Raw genomic sequence first — 19,187 nt, 5'->3', positions numbered from 1 at the left:
CGCCTGAGCCCCAGCTGCTACCCATGAGAGGCAGCAGCTGCTGTGGCCCAAGCAGGGAGCAGAGCCCAGAACCTGGCTGTCTCTCCCCCATGGGTGGTACAGCCAGAGCAGAGCCCATGGAGGGGGGCAGGTGTGGGCTCAGACTCCCTGCCCTCCTGACCTCTCCCGGGGCCTCTGCAGCCCAGCAGGCAGGACCTGGCATGGCAGGGCAGAGTGGGGCTGGGCAAAGAAGCTCCTTGGCACTGCGAGCCCTGTGCCACCCTGGTGAAGCACCTCCTGCCTGCTCAGCAGCAGTGAGGGGCACAACTCCACACTGCCACCTCCACTTGTGCTGGGCAGGCAGGGGACCTGCAGCAGCAAGGAACTTCCCCACTCAGCCCTGCCATGCCCGGTCCCACCCGCTGGGCTGCAGGGGCCCCAGGGGAAGGGCAGCAAGGCAGGGAGCCCAAGCCCTCAGCAGGCAGCCCTCCCCCACCCCCACCCTATGCACAGACCTGGGGGGGCATGTGCTCCCTCCCCCCTGGGAGTGTGCACAGTGGCAGGGAGCTGCCCCCCCACCCCGGCCCTTCCCCTGGACAAGCCGCCTGTGGCCCTGTCCTGCTCCCTGCTGTGGCCCTGAAGCTGCACAGTGCCCCAAGCCCCATGCACTGTCCACCTGGACAGCAGCCCTAGCCCCAGCGCTGCCCAACTCCCTCCCTCACCATGGGAGCCTCAATGCCCCTCCCCTCCCCATCAGACTTACCTGTGGGAGATGCTTGCCAGGCTGCCTGGTGACCATGTATATGTATGTGTGTGTGGCGCCCCTGCCTGACTGCCCTCCCCCTGCTCCCCCAGCCCCTTTGAGGCTGGAACTCTGCCAGCCTTCAGAGAGCTCTTTGCAGAAATGGAAGATCCACACATTTCTTCATTTAAAATGATGTTTTTCTTAGTTAAAAAGGAAAATCCTCCACTTTCCACATTTTTTCCATGGGAAACAGACAACCCAGATCCCTGCTGATGTTGCATTATGAGACAGGTAAATAATAGGAGCTAGAGTATACCATTGTGTATTAGGCATTTCTCGAGGTAGTATGATGCCAAAGTAGCTGGCAAAGGGCCTGACCTCTAAATCTCTATGGAATCTCTTCTCCAACTGGTGAATGGGGAGACCTTCTTTCATGTGAAAGGTAGATGCACTAGGTCCTGAGAGCTTGTGATGGAGGAGCCTGGGGGGAAGGGATGGGAGAGGCAGGGGCCATGTGCAGAGTTTGCCCAGTGCAGATGCCTCCACATCCAGCCTGCAGCTGCCCCTGTGGCACTCTGCTGGGGTTCAGCCCCACCCATACCCACCTGCGCCTGCCAACAGCCTTGGCCCCAGCCCTGGCCAGCGTGCACAGCTTCCCAGCAAGGCTGCCTTCCACCCACTCAGCCATCCACATATGCCTGCTCATCGTGCCAGTTGGGCAGGTTGGGTGGAAGGTGGCGTGGAGCACCGTGACCTGGGGCAGGAGCCACCCAGCTGCAGCTTCCCAGACCAGGGCAGAGGGAGGAGGAGCTGCTGGAGGCAGGGGGAAGGAGGTGGCAAGCAGTACCTGGGTGGCTGCAGCAGCAGCAAGAGCAGCCCTGCTGGGAAGCTGTGCACACTGCCTGGGGTCAGGGCTGGGGCTGGGAAGCTGTGCACACTGCCTGGGGTCAGGGCTGGGCCAATGCCATCAGCAGATGCAGGTGGGAGTGTGCTGCAGGCTGCCCTAGGTGGGAGCAGGCAGAATTTGGTCCCAGGCAGAGCACCATCTGGTCCATGGGCTGTACTTTGCCTGCCCCTGCTTTATAACTTTAAAACAGACTGAGTTCTTTTGGCAATGGAAAAATTAGCTGAAATCACCAAATGTTTTAACTGTCAAAACTGTTCACTATGTACAACGATTGCTATCCACTCTGTTTTGTAACAATGGCAGCAAAAGCTCATTTTCAAACGTATGAGATGGAAACCCTGTTCACTTCAAGAGGAAGCACCATTCACTTCAGAAGGTTGTCACAAACCAGGGGGTATATTATCCTCTTAATGCACTTGCATAACTCCCATTAACATTAATGGGAATTACATGCACTGACTGCGAGACAAATACACTCTTTTGTTAAGATGAGAGATCCATTGTGACAGATTTTCCAATGACGTTAGATCAAATTTAGATATTGTGTTCACATCACCACGTTATTATTTTTGAATCTCTTTATTGATCACTTCATTTTAATGAGCATTCCCATTGCAAACAACTTGCCTATGTAATATGTTTCTTGTGAAGAAAATTCAGTTTTGTAAGACTGGATAAATAGTGTTTTCAGAAAGGGACACACTCTCTGTGTGTGTGTGTGTGTGTACGTTATATACACATGAAAAAGGGAATATTCTGTATGTGTACATTTATATATACATTATTTATATATACAGTATCTGTGTATACATGTTATATATACACACACAAAAAAGGAAATATTCCCTTTTTCGTGTGTGTATAAATGTATACACACATACAGATTGTGTGTGTGTGTGAGTCCCTTTCTGAAAACACTGTTTTTTCAGTCATGCAAAAATAAATTTCCTTCAGAAGAAATATCTTACATAGGAAAGTGATCTGTGATGGGACTGTTAATTAAAATCATGTGGTACACAATAAATACAGACAGACAGACTTGAACTGAGGATTCCTGGGCTCTGTTCCTGGCCTTTCTATCAACACTCTCCGTGACCTTGGCTGAGCTGCTGGCCATGCTGGGGCTCAGATGATCAGTTCTAAAATGTGCAAAATAAAAATTTCCTAGCCCAGAGGTGCACTGTAAAAGTAATTGTCTGTAAATTGTTTGATCATTAAGTGAAAGTCTTGGGTGAAGGGCACAATATTATTTCTAAAAGTGAATCTAATAACCATGCCAAAAACATGTTGGGCCTAGTCCATGCAGATTTTTTACCGGTATAAGTGCTGGCTAGGAATGGCTTCTTTTTTTTTTTATTGATGTCATTATACTTGTGCAATCACTAGCATAGATGTAACATGTGTTTTGGTATAAAGATGCCCTCATTAATGTAGTTTATTCTCCTTCTCTTAGGGCATTGATTCTCAGTCAGGGTGTTGTGGCATTTTGGGGTGTCTTGAGATGCTTTCAAAGGGGCTGCAGGGTGCCACAAAATGTTAGCAGTGTTAATTGTGCATACATGATGCAAAAGAAAAATCCAGAGATTTCAAATTATTTCAAATAGAAATCTATAGTGTTAAAAATATTCTGCGCTACTCTGGTTTTTTTGAGTTCTTTGCAATGGAAAAATTGCTTTGTTGTTTTTCCACAGTGAAAAAACAAATGAACACTAAGCGCTGACAAACCAGGGCTGATTCAGGTCTAAACAAGGTTGAGAACCACTGGCCCGGGGGCATATTTAGGGTAGTGTGTGTGACTGGATCTACACTGGGGGCGGTTATATTGTCTTGTCCAGGCCAGTGAGGTAGTCATCTAACTTGTATGTCTAGTCAAGCTTTTAACAGGAGGGGTCTGACTCAACCTACCAAATAATGTCTGAATTACAATCCTCATCGTGTTAGCTAGATCAGTGGTAGTGGTGTGTGCATTGTGTGGAAACAGAACTCCAGTTCATGTAGCTTTAACAGATCTCTAGTTTAAACCCTACCTGGCTTTAGAAATAGTTGACCATCTCTGTCTCCAGTCCTATCTGCAAATCCCACAGTCCTGAAACACCAGTGGGTTCTTCTCTTGAAACAGTAGCTAATCATTTTAAGACGGTTGTGGGAATTATCACTGTTTTCTTTTTTGGTTGATCTTGCTACCACTTGAAGTGAATGTGTGTTTTAGCATTGGCTTCTGTGGGAGTAGAGAATGTTTTCTCTCTATATAACCTGTTACTTAATCCTGTTTTTTCATTGATTGATCTCTCTGTACAAAAGTATCTTTCCTGTCCATTTTCAGCCACAGAAACCTTCTTGGCTGGACCACTGTTTTATGGTAAGAGTACTGCATCATAAAAAGGTTTTTTGGTTTTGTTTTGGGTTTTTTAATTTGCAGATGCATATTTTTTATGCATTTCAGATTGTGGGTGCAAGCTTAGAATCACGAAAGGTAACATAAAAGTTTTGAGTTTGGCTTGTGGTTTGCTCTCCAGTGAGTTCAGGATTAGAGTTGATAGCAAATGACATATTGTTCAAGGGCAGCATATGCTTCATGTGTGTAATAAATCACAAGGTGGGGTTAATTGAAGGCCAGTTTGAAAAGAGATAAAAAATATAACCTTTATTAACCCAGATCTGCTCTAGAAATGCTTCTTTTTTTTTTTTTAATGGAAGAGCTCTTTAAGGGATCTCCTCGTTAAGCATTTAATTGTTTATATGGCAGAGACCCCAGGCAGGACTAGGACCTGTTTAGTGCGGCATCTCCATACAGAAACTTGCCCTACCCCAAGGGCCTTGTTCTACCTCCCCACAAGCCATTCTGATAGCAGCAGCTTCCTTTAGTGCAGGGGTTGGCAATTATTTTGGGCGGAGGGCCACTGACTGAGTTTCGGCAAGCCATCGAGGGCCGCATGACAGGCAGCCCAGGCTGGGCAGATAAAAATTAATTTTCGAAAATTTTTAGGGACCCAGCGAGCTGGATAGAATAGCCTGGTGGGCTGTATCTGGCCCACCCACCCCTGCTTTAGTGCCAGGTTGTAGCCCTGTTGGTCTAAAGGAAAAAGCAGTCGGGGCTGGTGGACAGAGGTGATATCAGTTATTGTTGGTCTAATGAAAGAGACCCCCCCTGGCCACCAGCCCCGATTCCTTTAGTGCCCAGCACTGCAGGAGGCCCCAGCGGGGCCTGGACGCCGCTGGTCAGTAGTCGGGCTGGGAGATTTGGGCTGCGGTTCGGGTCCTGGAGCCCCGCCGAGGAAGCTGGCTGTCGCGAGGGGCAAGCGGAGCGCTCGGGAGTACGGGGGGGGCTCCACCGGGAAGCCCGCCCGGGGCTTTCTCCTGCTCGGGGCCTGCGAGGTGGTAGACGTGCTTTGTCCAGCGAGCGGCACCCGCCCTCGCCTCGCGGGGGCCCCGGGCTGCGCGCGGGCGGGCGGGGCGGGGCGGGCTGGACCCCGCCAGCGCCCGGAGCCGCGCTCCGAACAGGTGCCGGGGGCCGCGCGCGGGGGCAGGTCCCCCCCGCGGCTTGCGTCAAGGCGGGAGGAGGATCCTGGAGGTAACTGAACTTTCCAGCCCTCCTCCGCGGGGCTCCTCGGGCGGTGCCAGGCGCGTCCAGAGCGCGGCGCCGGCAGCTCCGGGACCGCCCGCCATGCCCCGCCGAGCCGCGCGGCCGAGGGGCTCCCAGCGCCGCCCAGGTAAGCGCCGGCTGCGGCCGGCGGGGGGGCGGCGAGCGGGGCTTTGCCGCAGGCGGGCGATGCCGGAGCGCCTCGCGGCTCCGGCGCTGCTTTGTCGTGCGTGTCCGGGTGGAAAGGCGCACAGCCGTGCACCCCGCCGCGCCGCGCCCCGCCCCCCGGCCGTGGGCAGCAGCGGCACGAACTCCGGAGTCCCGGAGGCAGGACCGGCCGCTTCGTCTCGCGGCAAGGCTGCTGAGGCGATTCCTCCCTGGGCGTGTGGCGTGTCTCCAGCGTCATTGGCGTGTGGCTGGTATTAATGTTAGTAGGATTGTTTCTTTCTGGTGTTTCCTCGCCTGCGGTAGATCCGAGTTACCTCTCTAAAACCAGCCGAGGTGGGATTGGTGTTGGATAAGTCTGCAAGGGGGGAGGGGGAGGCTAAGTGGAGGACAGGTTAGGTGACCGTGGGGACAGGAGTGAAGGTGTTACAGAAAAAAACTCGCTTGTTATTTGGATTACGCTGGGTGGAGGAGCCAATAACCTGACCAGACAGGACAGCGGTTCTCAACCTTTCGAGACCCCTCGTTAGGTTCAACGCGCCCCTCGGAAAATGCCAGCTCTTACTTTTCACTTGTTTTTTGACCGCAGAAAAATAATAGAACAATTTTTTTTTGTTGTTGCAAAGAATTCAGGAAGGCCACGGCAGGTCAGGATGATTTTAACGCTGTGGATTCCTATTCGATAACTCCAGGTTTATCTTGTGAAGCATGTTTGCGCACCGACTGGTGTTAACCTTGTGTGGCACCCTTAAAAGGATCTCGAGGCACCCCAGAGAGCCACAGCACCCTGACTGGGACTAGCTCATATTCCAGAGCCTTGTTGTGAGTTTTACATTGGCACGCCAGTGGACATTTACTTCATGGGCTTTATGCTGTGTTTTTATAAGAAATGGTGTTTTACTCTCAAGAACCTGTACTGAACATCAGCCACTGCATGTTTTTTATGTAAAATAAAGTTACAGGTACAGGGAGAGATTTCAGAAAAGAAAGATGGGTTTTCCTTTCTTAAATGTTTGGTGGTTGGAGCCCTGTTTGTACTCACTAGCAGAAGGAAAATAGTTCTAAACACGCTGTCTAAAAATGTGATTCAGTGTTATAATATATCCATCTATCTATCGATAGATAGATGTAGATCTATCTAGATAGATATCTGGAACAGCAATAGTATCTAGAGAAATACTGCACATTTGTACGTAAGTTATTTTTTGCATCTATCCAGCTTCATATATATAAAATGCAAGCTGTTATTAACAGTCATGGTTAGCACTAGTTTCTAAATTTGCCCCTTTTTTGTATCCTTTTGAAAATTTATGACTTTTGCGGGGGGGAAATGAAAAAATATTAAATCAAAACAGAATGATATGTAGATTACAATGTGAAATCACAATTCAAAAGGACTTTTGCCTCTGAACATATTTGAATGCAAGCAAGAGCCCTTCCGATCCAAGTGTAAATGAACTTTTTTACATGTAGGCGATAAAAACTGCAAAACATGGTGTTAAAATATCAGAGCTGATTGAAAGCATCAGTGGGAAAGGTTTCTTCTACACCCCAATCAGGACAAACAGTAATGACCCAAAAGTCAGAAGAACTGAAGTGTAGTAAAAATCATTTAATTGGCAACTTGATAAACAAAATGCTTGTTTAATTGGATTGGTTGCTAGGGAATGGATCCAACATGTTGCATTTCCATGGCTCTGAACATTGGATAAATGGCACACCTAAGTCCATTTAAATAACACACCTGGCACTGACTTCAAAAATATTCAAAACAGTTAACAGGTGTGAGCAATTCTTTGATAACATATTTTTCCTTGCTGTGTAGTTGCCCTATGTTTCTTGTATGTTGCTTCCCTATGCTATCATGGTTGCTAAATGAGTAAAATTTGCCATAGTGATTTTTTTTTTTTTTTTACTGTTTTGCACTTCTCATATTTTTAAAACAAGGTACTAAATAAGCAAATTCAAGATGCAGTTACTTTATAAATCTGCTTCATTGAATTAGCTCAATTAAAAACTCAACAGCAGTTGAAATATAATTTTCTTTTTTCAAAAGGGAATTAACTTGCTCCATGTTGAAAGCATGTTTAAAGGAGTGTGAGCCAGATTCTGGATTTACCTCAGCATAGTTCCGTTGACATTTGTGGAGTTGCACAGATTTACATCAGGACAATATGGGCACATCCAGACAAGCACGCACACGTGGTGCTGCAGACTCATCTGTAGCACCACATACCGCACATGCTGCACATGCAGGTGTTCCCTGCGTTGCAGATTTGCAGCATGGGGGGAGGGGTTTGACACCAGGAGACCCTGATGTCAAAAAAAACTCAGTGGAAAGAAACGGGGCAGTGCACGTAGCAGCATCATACACTGTCCAAAGCTGGAGCCTGGCTAGCCAGAGCCATGATCCAGCTGCCAGCCAGGCTCCCTGCTGCCGGATCGCTGCTGCTGGAGCCCTGGGAGGCCCTCAGGACCCCAGGTAACACTGCTGGGGCCAGCCCAGGTGTTGGCCTCAGCCTTCCCTCTCCCCCAGTACCATGTGTCACAAGCCAAAGAGCATATGCCTGGGCATTCCCTGCAGAGAAGTAGGAAACACGACTGGATCCATCCTATGAGTGTTTCATACTAAGGCCTACTGAAATATTTACCATAGTCATGGGCACTGGTTCAGTTCCAGCCCTTGTGAGCTGTGTTGAGTGCTAGTGTTTACAGCCCACCATTAGCTGCCCTAGTCTGTGTCAGGGCTTGTGCAAAAAATTCTTGTTAAAAACACCGATTGGGATTGACACTAGTGAGACCCATTAAATGCAGTGCAGCTGATTTGACAATGGCAACGAGAAAATTTTTCCAAAGTTTCTCTAACGTAGATACCTCTCGAGAGCAGAGCTTGGCTGCATGTGTTTTTATTACTAGAATAAGTGCAGTAAAGATGGCCACATCCCTATGGCGTTTATAAATATGACTGGTGTTAATATTTTGCCTTGCCACACAGGAAAAGAGAGTTTGACTGTATTCTTGCTCCCCAAACTATCCTAAGAGCAAATGAGCTAGCTGTATTTAGTGCAGCCTATGAAGGGAGGGAGTGATTTGTTACATTTGCCAGCAAACCACAGAAAACAGAAGACAGCCAAACTTTCCTGTTCCTGGGACCATCCTGTGTTGGACATGCTCACAGATTAACCACAGCTTAGCTAGATGTCCCTTCTAAAAGAAAAACTTCTGGAATATTGGTTGGAGTTGCATATAAAAAATCAGGGGGGACCAAATTTTGCCAAGTTTGCCTTGGTAATACGGGAACTAGGTACTCTTCTTAGCTTTTCCTAAAAAAAAAAAGTGCAAATTAAAAACAGGTCCATCTATAATGTGGAAGTGTGGCCTGCAGAGGCTTCTTGTCCCAGAATACCAGAATGCCTGGACGTTCAGATCCAAATGCTTAGGATGTGTCGGTTGGGGCATTACTGTGAACTCCCTTGGCCTTTCTTTGGCCACCACTAAGAGACCATGTAAACCACATCTCCAGCCGGGAATGGGACAGACATTTTAAATAGCCACTTGGGAACTGTTTCTTTTACCAGGTTTACAAAAAATTGGAAACAAGTTCTTTGTTGTGATACTTGGCTAAGAATTAGACACTATGGATGACTGCTCTGAATACAAGTGACTCTTCTGTGACCATTTTGTAAGTTATTTAAAGTTGTTAATTAGATTTCACAGAAAATGTGGAGTTAGTAGTGGCCTGTCTGCTGTGGTTGCACACATTTCAGAAAATAGTTTATTTGTAAAATTGCTTTAAGTGTTCTTACCTAGTTATCACTGTGAATTTTGCATGTAATTATCTGAGTTGTTTCCAAGGGGCACTTACAAGGAACTCATCCTGACAATAACAGAGCCATAACATTAGAAGAGCTTCAATATCCATGAAAGGGAGCGGGGCTAAGGTAAAAATAATTAGCTTAGTAGAAGATGTCTTTTCAACTTACAATTTGGTCTGAGAAGATATAATTATGCTTTATAACTGTAAATATAGTTTGTGAGTAAAATAGCAGTATAGGCACATCTGAAAAAGAATATAATTTAAGTCTTTCAAGACTTTATAGCTATAGGATAGAATAGAGTAGAATAACTTTTCTCAAAGAGATTGTCTTCTAATATTGGATCTGATACAAATATTGGGGGTAACAGACAGTAAAGAAGGAATGAACTGGGGAAGGAAGGAGGTGACTGCAGTGAGGTGATATGGATACTCCTAAAGATTAATGATAGAAAAGAGGAGAATTCAAGAAACATTATCAAGCATAAAACCTGCGTCCAATGGAGCGGGTAGAGAGGTGAGAAGTATGGTCAGACACTACAGTGATGCCCAACTTTCTAAAACCAGGGATAAATAGCACAAAATTCTATCCAGGGGGGCAGCTGGATAGCACTAAGTGAAAACCTGAATAATGCATTTTTTAAATCTGTGCTATGTAATGACGGTACCCCTATCGCCTGCTTTGCATTTTACATGTATATGGGATCATTTCTAAATACCAGAAACTTATTTTGAGTTTCAGAAGGGGATATTTGCTACCAAATACTTCCCAACCCCAAGTTCTCCTCTGCAGAATCTTCCAGGGTCTGCCTCTGAAATACAAATTTATGTTCCCAATTAGCAGGGTACTAGGATGGTAAAACTTATGGGCACCTATATATGTGACAGACTTTTGCTCTGACACATGCTAGTTAGCACCCATCAGAGCAGACTCAACTGATCAAATCTGCTGGAGTGCGCTAATTAGTGCGCTCCAGCAGCCTCTGCATCACGTGTTTTTTCATGTCCCCACACTTCAAAATGGCAGCGGGGGCACTTTTTAACTAAAGCTTGTCAAACAAGCTTTAGTTAAACTGCCCCTGCCACCGTTTTGAGGTGCAGGATGCTGAATACATGTGACACTGCAGGCACTCTAATTAGAGCAGCTTTAGAGCCACTCTAATTAAAGCACCCCCCTGAGCACATGTATAGAAGCCTTATGTGACCCCTGCCAGTTTCATTACTGCAGACAGAATTCTGAGTATGAGCAGTGAAAAATGAAAAAGACTGATCAGTCTTCCCCTAGTGCATGGGTGCTCAACCTCTGGCCCACGGGCCAAATGTGTCTCACAGAACCTTGAAATACAGCCCGCAGGGCTCCCCATGGGTCAGGAAATTTGGCAGTGGCAGAGAGGTGGGCAGTACTGCCACCCTTCCCCATTGCCAAAGTACTATGTCCTATGGGGCAGGTAGGAACCAGACCACAACTCCTCCCACCCCCGAGTGACAAGATTGGGGCTGGGCCATGCCCATTTCCCTCCACGTGGCCAGGTTGCAGCTGGGCTGTGCGCTATTCTTGCCACAGATCTGGACCGTGCCCCCTCTGCTGAGGCAGCTGGTTCAGGGCTGGCTCATGTCCCCTTCTCTCTGGGGCCGGGCCTATTCTCTTTCCCTCTGCCTGGCTAGGTTGAGGCCAGGCCAAGACCCCTTGCCCCGTGCAGCTGGATCAGGGCTGGACTGCCCCTCTCTGCCGCTAGAATTGGGCCCCACCATGCCTGCTCCAAGTACTAGATTAGGTCCATGGGCCAGATCCAACCTGCAGAGGGATCATACACTGCCCATCCAGCCTGCTGGCCAAAAAAGTTGAGCACCACTGCTGTAGTATAATATTGGCAAAACTCTAAGGAGCAGCTAAGGTACCAGTTTTGTCTGTAGTTTTTGGAAGACTTTTCCCTTCATGCCAATCAGAGTTATCTTACAAAAAAAAAAATTAAGTTCTTCAGAAATTAATTTCATCTACCAATGAAGTCCCTAGAAGAGCTAGCTAGGAATGAATGTTCAGGCTGAGTTTGTTCAAGCCCTGTCTGTGGTATATATGTGTATTGGAAATCAGCACTTAGTAACTACTGCAGATAGTATAGTTACATGTCTTGTTTAAATTTGGGAACTTAGCAGGGTCTTTTTATGAGTATACAAACTCTGTATAACTTTTCAAACCAATGATTTTTGTCATTGCTTGAGAACTTTCTTAATCAAGCTTTAACCCAAGAAACAGACTCTGGAACAGATGAACTAATAATGTTGCTATGAAATAATTTACCAAAGGAAAAACAATTTCCAAATTGCTTTATAAACAGAATATCAAGCTTACTTTATAGGGTAAAACACACTGTTCTTTCTGCTCAGCCACTTCAGGTCTTTACAAGAAGCAGGCTGTTTCCCTTGTGTAATTTTTAATTGTTTTCTACTGCAATACAAGAGTTCATTGACACCAGTCCAGGGAAAGCCAGTACACAGGGAATTCATCAAAAATTGACCCATTGATCACTTGATTTGATGAAGTAATTAGCACTAGATATTTTCTGTATAGTTTCTCACTGGTATTTTGATTTCTATTAGCAAAAGAAAATCCCTTTAGGGGAGAAGGTAACCAACTAAAACTGAAATTTTCAGATATGCCCCAAAATGTTTATTCATTTAATTGGGCTCTTCTCATAGGAATCAGTGGGAGTTCAGCTACTGACTTCATTGGGGGCAGTTTTTAGGGCTCTATTCTTTGGGTAACAGCCACAAGCAGTTTTAATCAGTAATACTATTCTTGATGTGTGCATTGTAAGAGTTTGCAGGATAGGAGCCTTAAATTGTAAATACAAAAGACGTTTGTCTAATTTAAAAAAAAAAAAAGCAAATTCTGTGAAAATATCAGGGATCTGGGTTTTCTTTTCGCTATGGAAAAACATGGATTTTCTCCTTTCAAGGAGAAAAATGCAGATTTTATTCTTTTAAGGAGAAAAAATGTGGGAAATAGCAGGTTTCCCCTTGCAGGTTGGCAGAGTTCCAGCCTGCAAGGGGCTGCCCGAGGCCTGGGGGAGCAGGATGCAGGGGGTGCCACGTGCATGTGTGTATGCACATACGAATGTGACAGCCAGGCATCATGGAGAGCAGCTCCCACAGGTAAGTCAGTGGAGGGTGAGGGGAGCAGATTGAGGCCCTCATAGTGAGGGAGGGAGAGAGGGAGTGAGATGGGGCTGCTAAGGGGGAGCAGAGGGCTGTCGGCCCTGGCTCCATAGCCCTGGCATTTGGGAGCCCACTTTAACAGGGCTGGGGGTTGGGTTCTTTTAAGAATTTGTTCCCCTGAGGTCATGAAATTTATGCCATGTTTCAACACTGATCAAAATTAATGGCAGATTTAAATAAACCTTTGCAAAAATTCTCTTGCATGTTTCTACTTCTAGCAGGTGCCAAAGTGAAAAACAACAAGACTCCTGTTTGTTTTTTAGGCATCAGGTGTGTTGTAGACTTAATCCTCTAAAGAGCACTTCATTGATCATTTGAAAGATTTTGACATAAATGTTTACCTGTTTTCCCCCTCTTTCACATTAGATCAGCAAGTAAAGAAGGAGTAGAAGGCATTATTCCAACTTGTTTGGAGAGAACACAAAACCAGCACAAAATGGCACAGCATAGCATTGTCCTTGGATTATTCATGATGACTATTTTGTCACTGTTGGATGGAAATTCAGCTTTCCTGTTAAATCAGCGTCTGAAGGGAAGATTTCAAAGGGATCGCAGAAACATCCGCCCAAACATCATTCTTGTTCTTACCGATGATCAGGATGTAGAACTTGGTAAGAGCCAAACTCTAATTTCACAAATACTGTATTGCCTTTGATTGTGTTCAGCTTCTATTCTCTACAGTCGTGGTTTAACCTTACTCTGCAGATAAACTTTTATTTTTCAGTGCAAAAAGTATGATAGAAAAAGTGGTAACCCATCATTAAACAGAAAACACTTTCCAGTAACATTCTAAATCACTGAGAGCAAATGTATCATCAATTTAAAATTTAAATAATTCTGTTTCTGGAGATTACATCCTGTTTTGGAAGGAGAACAGAATTTTTCTGTTTGTCCTTATCTGCATATATAAACTGTGCTTCCTGGAATTTCATGCCCAAGTTAGGAAGCTGTGCACAAAAAGAGTAGGTTTAGATGGCAAGCTACTTAGATATGTAACTACTCAATTGCCAAATTAAGTTTCATAAAACAGAGGCATAAATTGTTTTTCTCCCCATTCTAAATGTTTTATCTCAAAACGTTATCGAAAATATTAAAATCGTTTGGGTTATTTTTCACATAGCTATGAGTATACTTGAGTTTTATCCTAGAGAATTTAGCACCAAAGATTATCCTACTCTGATAATCCATTTTACTAGTAGATGCTTTAATTGAGGAAAGAAGATTAAGATTAAACAAATTCTTTGTGTAATGATTTGGAGCATTAATGAGGTTGACAGGGATTTTTCTAATAAGTTTCTCTTTGCAAAATGTTACATATCAAGATTAAGTAGTGATCAAAAAACAATTTTATGTTAGTCGCTTGATAAATTTATAAATGGGCTCATAAAGCCCAGATCTGTGTAAAATTGAGAGTTGGGGTGTGCTTGTTTCTTTTGACCATTATCAGAAACCAAATGTTCAGCCCAAAATATGTGAAAGTTTAGAAAACAAGTTTTGGGGAGTGGGGGAAATGTACAGTCATAAAGTATAGAGATGCATCGATACATCAGGCCAATATTGGATTGGCACTGGTATAAAGTAAATTGACAGTATTAATGGCAGTCGGCTTTTTTGACTGATGGAGCCAATAACGTCACCAATAAATGTCCGTGTGTGTGTACACACACAGCATGCATGTGGCAGTGTGGAGTGCAGAGCAGCTTCCAGCTGGTAAGTCCGTAAGTCTGGGGTGGGGGGGGAGGAAAGGGGGATAGGGAGGCAGATTGAGACCCCTGTGTTGAGGGAGGGTGTGGGCCTGGGGCTGGGACAGGGGCTGCCCAGCTGGGTCAGGGCAGAGCACGCGATGGAGCTGCAGCTTTTTTTTTGGGGGGGGGGGGTGTTCCCACTGCTGCGTGGACCCCAGGACAGCTGGGGGCGTGTAAGCCCAGATGTGCAAGTGGGGCAAGGGTGGGCTGGGGCCAGGGCTGTGCCAAGTAGTTCCTAGTCGGGGGTTGGACTGGGGCTATGCCTAAGGTGGGAGGCAGCGCTGAGAGTGGGACTATGGGGGGACTGTAGCCATCCCAAATTTTGCTGTAGCCTCTCTCCATAACTCCCTCCCAGTACTGCCACCACCCAGCCCAAGTGCAGCACTGGCCCATCCCCCCCACTGGAAAGAACCTGCCCCCAGCCTCAGCCCCAGCTCACAGCGGCTTGACCCACTCATTGATCTGGGAGCACACGCCCCCCATGCCTTTCTGGGGTGCGTGTAATGGCAGGAGCCATCCCTGTGTCCCCCTGGATGAGCCATGGCTCCATCCCATGCTCCACCCTCGCTGGACAGCTCCTGCCCCAGCCCCACTCCCTCCCTCATCACGAAGGCCTCGATCTGCCACCCCCCTCACCTCTTCCCCCACAACAGACTTACCAGCCAGATGCTGCTGTCCATGCCAGCAGGCTGCATATTGGTGATCGTATCGGTATCAGCTATCTGTATCAGCTCAATAAATCTCTATCAGTGCACCCCTAACAAAGTGAAGTACCTTTTGACAGCTGCTTTTCTAAGCCAGAACTGCAGTGTGGCAGCATGACGCTGTGTTTATAGATGCTTCCTTTTCATCAGTATTTCTGCATGTTATAGAGCATATCGCAGTGTCCCATTGGTTCCAAAAGTGATTAGAAAATGTTCCACTATAAAAAGCTAATGAATCAAACCTTAGTTTAAGTGAGGCAGAGTCAGATGGGATTTTTTGAGGGACAGTAATGTTTTTAACAGTTAGACACACTGTTTCAATAATGCATATCCAAAAAACCCAAGTACATTATCTCAGAGTCTCATGTGACTAAAATCCAGAGGGTGGTCCTAAAAAATTCATAAATTTCTATTTATGCTGGCCTGCTTGTCTCTGATGCAATTGTCAAAGTCCTCTGGGCAGCATACTACCTTTCTCAGATAATCTGATGTTTCTTTTCAATTTCAAGCATAATGGGCATGTGTCCACACAAATTAGGATCTGGCCTGGAAAAAAATGCATTTTTGTGAAGCCAAGGTTTGTTATTAATCATGTTTCACTAATGCTTCATGAGGCCCGATATTTGTTTGAAGTAATTGTTATTCTTAACTGATCTGAAAAATCTTCCAATGTTATCAAAACTGCCATTTGTGAGTACTGGGCCTAGTGTTCCTTAAGGGAGATGGTAACAACATGTCAATTGCAGTTTATTTTATAGATTACAAATACTAGCTAACAAAATCTTGGGAATTTTGGAGGTATAGTAGGGAAAGTTGGGCATAGTCAAGACCACCAGTATTTCTAAGAAAATCCTGTGGCATTGGTGGCAAAATGGTGTTTCCTTTCATGGTGCTGCTAAAATTGTTTTATGGCTATTCTGAAATGAAAAGAAAGATGAAACAATCTCAGGCATGTTAACAGCCTTCCCCTTATTTAATCTAAAAAGTGTTTAACAATATAGCAGTAACAGGTGTGGTTTGCAAGGAGGAGATGCAGACCATTCAGGAAAAGGCTCAACTTCCTTTCTTATTTGCACGGGTGTTTAATCATGATTTTTATTCAGGAAACCAAACCCTAGCCATGGATTGAAACAAGGGAGAAACTGTTGAAAAGGCTGTATAATTCTTGATTCAAAAGAGCTTGAACAAACTGTGGTGGATACAAATGAGAAAAGACAACTTTCTTCTTATCTCTCTTCACAAGAAGACTAGTAACAGTTTACCCAGCTATATACAAGTGACACACAGTCACTTGTTGCTCTTTGTGTCAGCAGAGCCGTACAGAGAGTAGTGGACAAAGTGATTCATAGGAAAGAAGAGGGGAAATATGTGGGCGAAAAGGTACCCAATGGTTAGTTTTCCAGTTAAATCTGATTATCCAGACTATCAAAGTGCCAGTGGGCCCCTGCAGTATAGATTCTAGGGTCTTTTGGATGCTGTATTACTATAGTTACAGCAGGTCAGCAAAATCCACTTTCCTCTGTTGTAGAAAAAGAGGGCTTTGGTTACCTGCAGGATCTGAGCTGCGTGTTGATATATGCCATGCTGAAGGAGTATAAATTTTGCACAGAAGACAATGTGCCTGTCGGTGGTCCTAACCAGAGAAGAGAAGACCCGTTAACAGCTTTTAATGACAAAAGGGGGAAAGAAAAGAAATTGGGGAAAAATTGTATCTTGAATGGTTCAATTAGAAAGTAAGCATAATGAAGCGAGGTAATTAGCATTCCAGGGGTTGAGCATACATGTCCACCTACAGGTGTCACCTCTCAAATTTAGCTTCAACACAGATGAAGTCACTTGGGGCTTAATTCAAGCTCTTCAACAACGGAGCTGCCAAACTCTGACATTAATTGTATGATCTCTGGCAATAAAATGTTAGTTAATGAAAAATTCAATATTACTTCTTCAAACAGCTGCTAAGTTGATTAAGGATTTTAGCAAGTTTCTACTATTAGCCTGTGCTGAAGAATTCACAATAAATCCTTTCTTCAATACAGTCGATTACATTTGCATATCAAACATTCATATGTTCCTCTCTTCAAGAAGTGAATGTATTTTAAATATAACAAAAGAAACTATAATGTGATAAATCATACAATTTATTTTAGAATTGTATGCCGTTACAGTGTACTGTTGTTGATGAGCTGTGAGAGACCAGTAAAATAGTACAGGAAAAATAGTTTCTTAAATGCTAAAATTTGAATTTAATGTATAACTGGTACCCTGTATTTGTGATGTGATTGCATCTGTTGCAAAATATGATCAAGATAAACTTCCTTCATGTTGATAACACTTCTAGTGCAACTGAACAGGTCCCAAGGAAGATGATCCAGCCATACTGTGAATACTTAATAAATAGAACTGGGCAAAAAATATGTGGGAAACAGTGTACAACAGTGCACATTTTGGAATTCTGGTACAACAGTAAAAATGTGTGCTGTTTTGCTCCACAAAAACAGCTTTGGCATGCACACCTAGCCATTTGTGTGCTAGTCAAGTATCTGTACATAACTACAGGTTTCCCTCATTTTATGCGGGTTTTGTATATGTAAATACACTCTTATGTGATGACCTTTTTTATACCAAAAATTCATTGTATGCGAGGTAAATTCATTTTTATGCAAACCATGTAGTGGAAGCCCGCAGTCAGCTGCTGTGTGTGGTGCATTGTGGGAAAGACAAGCAGCAAAATATAGTTTCCTGTGTGGATCTGTGCTCCTTGCTCATTGACTGTGACATGTGTTTCTGTAGTTGCCATCCCCATTACAACAGTGCCCTGTGCTTGTGTGCACTGTCTGCTGTTAGTGAGTACCAAAATTGTCTTGTAGAAGTGGTAGAAATGGGTCTGGGTGTCAGTACAGATGTCTTGGAACATCTCCTTTTTGTTGCATTGTAAAGTGGGTTCCCTTTATGCGAATTTGAGTTGAATGCTGTTTTCCAGGAATACATGTACAGCGTAAAGTGAAGGAAACCTGTACCTGTTGGTATGTGTTGTCTTCAGATTTACGTACAATGTAAGGTTTTTTAAAAGCACCTGATGAGAAGCTTGCACTTCTGTTGCATCAGTGCAACAAAGTCCTCATAGTTTCTTAGTGTGCCTTGTCATGAATTGCTATTAGAAAAACTTAGGATAATTCTCCTACATACGCCATGCTGTGATTTTAATGTTTCTGTCAGTCTTCTTATACATGGTTTTCTTATTTTTGAATGACGTTAGAACTCTTCTGTGATATGCATTTCTCTTCTTCATCATATCCTTGGAAGATACTGCAGCACTTACCATAAGATGGGTATTTATTCTGAAATCTTAACTGTGCTGCAAAAGATGACTACTATTGTCATTTTAACAAACTTCCTGGTGCCTAAGATGCCTCTGTCTTCATGTTCTGTTATAACTCTTCCATCATTCATGTTCAGCAGAGGAGAAAATAAAGGACTTTCTGACCCTTAATGAAGGGAAAGCTTCCTTCCCAGATGGTGTGGAATAATTGTTAGTGCAAAAAACAAAGGGCTCTAAAAAGGAGTGACTTCTTCAGGGTATGCCATTGAGCTTGCATAGTTCCATAAGTGTTTCCTCAATGTCAAGGTTCCACTCAAGGACTGTAAAAAGTTTGTTCATTTTTTTCCATTATAATATTAGTCTAAATACTGTTGTCAATGATGTAATGATCTCTGAGGAAAGACTAAGCAAAAAAACAAAAAAAACCAAAAAACCCTATGAAGTCCGGACTAAATCTCAATCTAGTTCCTGTTTTTCTTTGTGTCTTGACCTGTTGGATCTTTTTTCAAAGTCCTGTAGAGTGTCTTTTTATAATTCGCCAAATATTATGTGCTTAATAACTAAGTTACCTTTATTTTTGTACCTGTGATTTCAGTCTTGTAACAGAGATCTTTTCTGAATAAAATATTGATGCATGAAAGTGTAACTTCTCTTAGAACATAAGAATCTAACTAATGAAATCCCAAAAGGTTTCCCCACTTGAGAAAAGAAGGTTTGCTGGTTTCCAATTGCTGCTTAACACACAAGTGATGTTGTGTCATAGAAGAATTCAATTTCTACTTTCTTTTATGTCACCAAGTTTATGTTGGAGGCAGGAGGAAGAAAATAAGTTTTGGTTGGATGGCTTAGCATTGTTTAAAATATTTAAAGCTGGCCTATTTAAGATTGCATGGAAGGGGATGCTGGATTTTTACCTTCCACTGATCTGTCACTCTGCATTAGTTCTCAAGCTGGGGAAGAAGATTAGATCATATGTTTTTATATTAAAGACTGTTGATATATAAAGTCTTGTC

General features: G+C 44.2%; 1 protein-coding gene across 7 annotated transcripts in view; it reads left to right on the top strand.

Annotated features, from left to right (window-relative positions):
- Positions 1–19,187, top strand: part of SULF2 (sulfatase 2) — a 243,991-nt gene that overhangs the window by 148,621 nt on the left and 76,183 nt on the right. For 4 of the 7 annotated variants that reach the window (XM_090064399.1, XM_090064400.1, XM_090064401.1 and 1 more), the window contains one exon: positions 12,773–13,017. In XM_090064399.1, the coding sequence (XP_089920525.1) occupies positions 12,843–13,017 (175 nt within the window). In that variant the 5' untranslated portion in view covers positions 12,773–12,842. Of the gene's footprint in view, positions 1–5,186; positions 5,342–5,455; positions 5,639–12,772; positions 13,018–19,187 lie in introns of those variants that run through there. The other 3 variants (XM_090064402.1, XM_090064403.1, XM_090064404.1) reach the window with 3 other exon arrangements.

The sequence above is a fragment of the Crocodylus siamensis genome, chromosome 10 (assembly GCF_052110815.1).
Source record: "Crocodylus siamensis isolate JL-2025a chromosome 10, ASM5211081v1, whole genome shotgun sequence".
Classification (NCBI taxonomy): Eukaryota; Metazoa; Chordata; order Crocodylia; family Crocodylidae; genus Crocodylus; species Crocodylus siamensis.
Note: the sequence above shows the minus strand (reverse complement) of the source record. Positions and strands in the feature narration are given on the sequence as shown.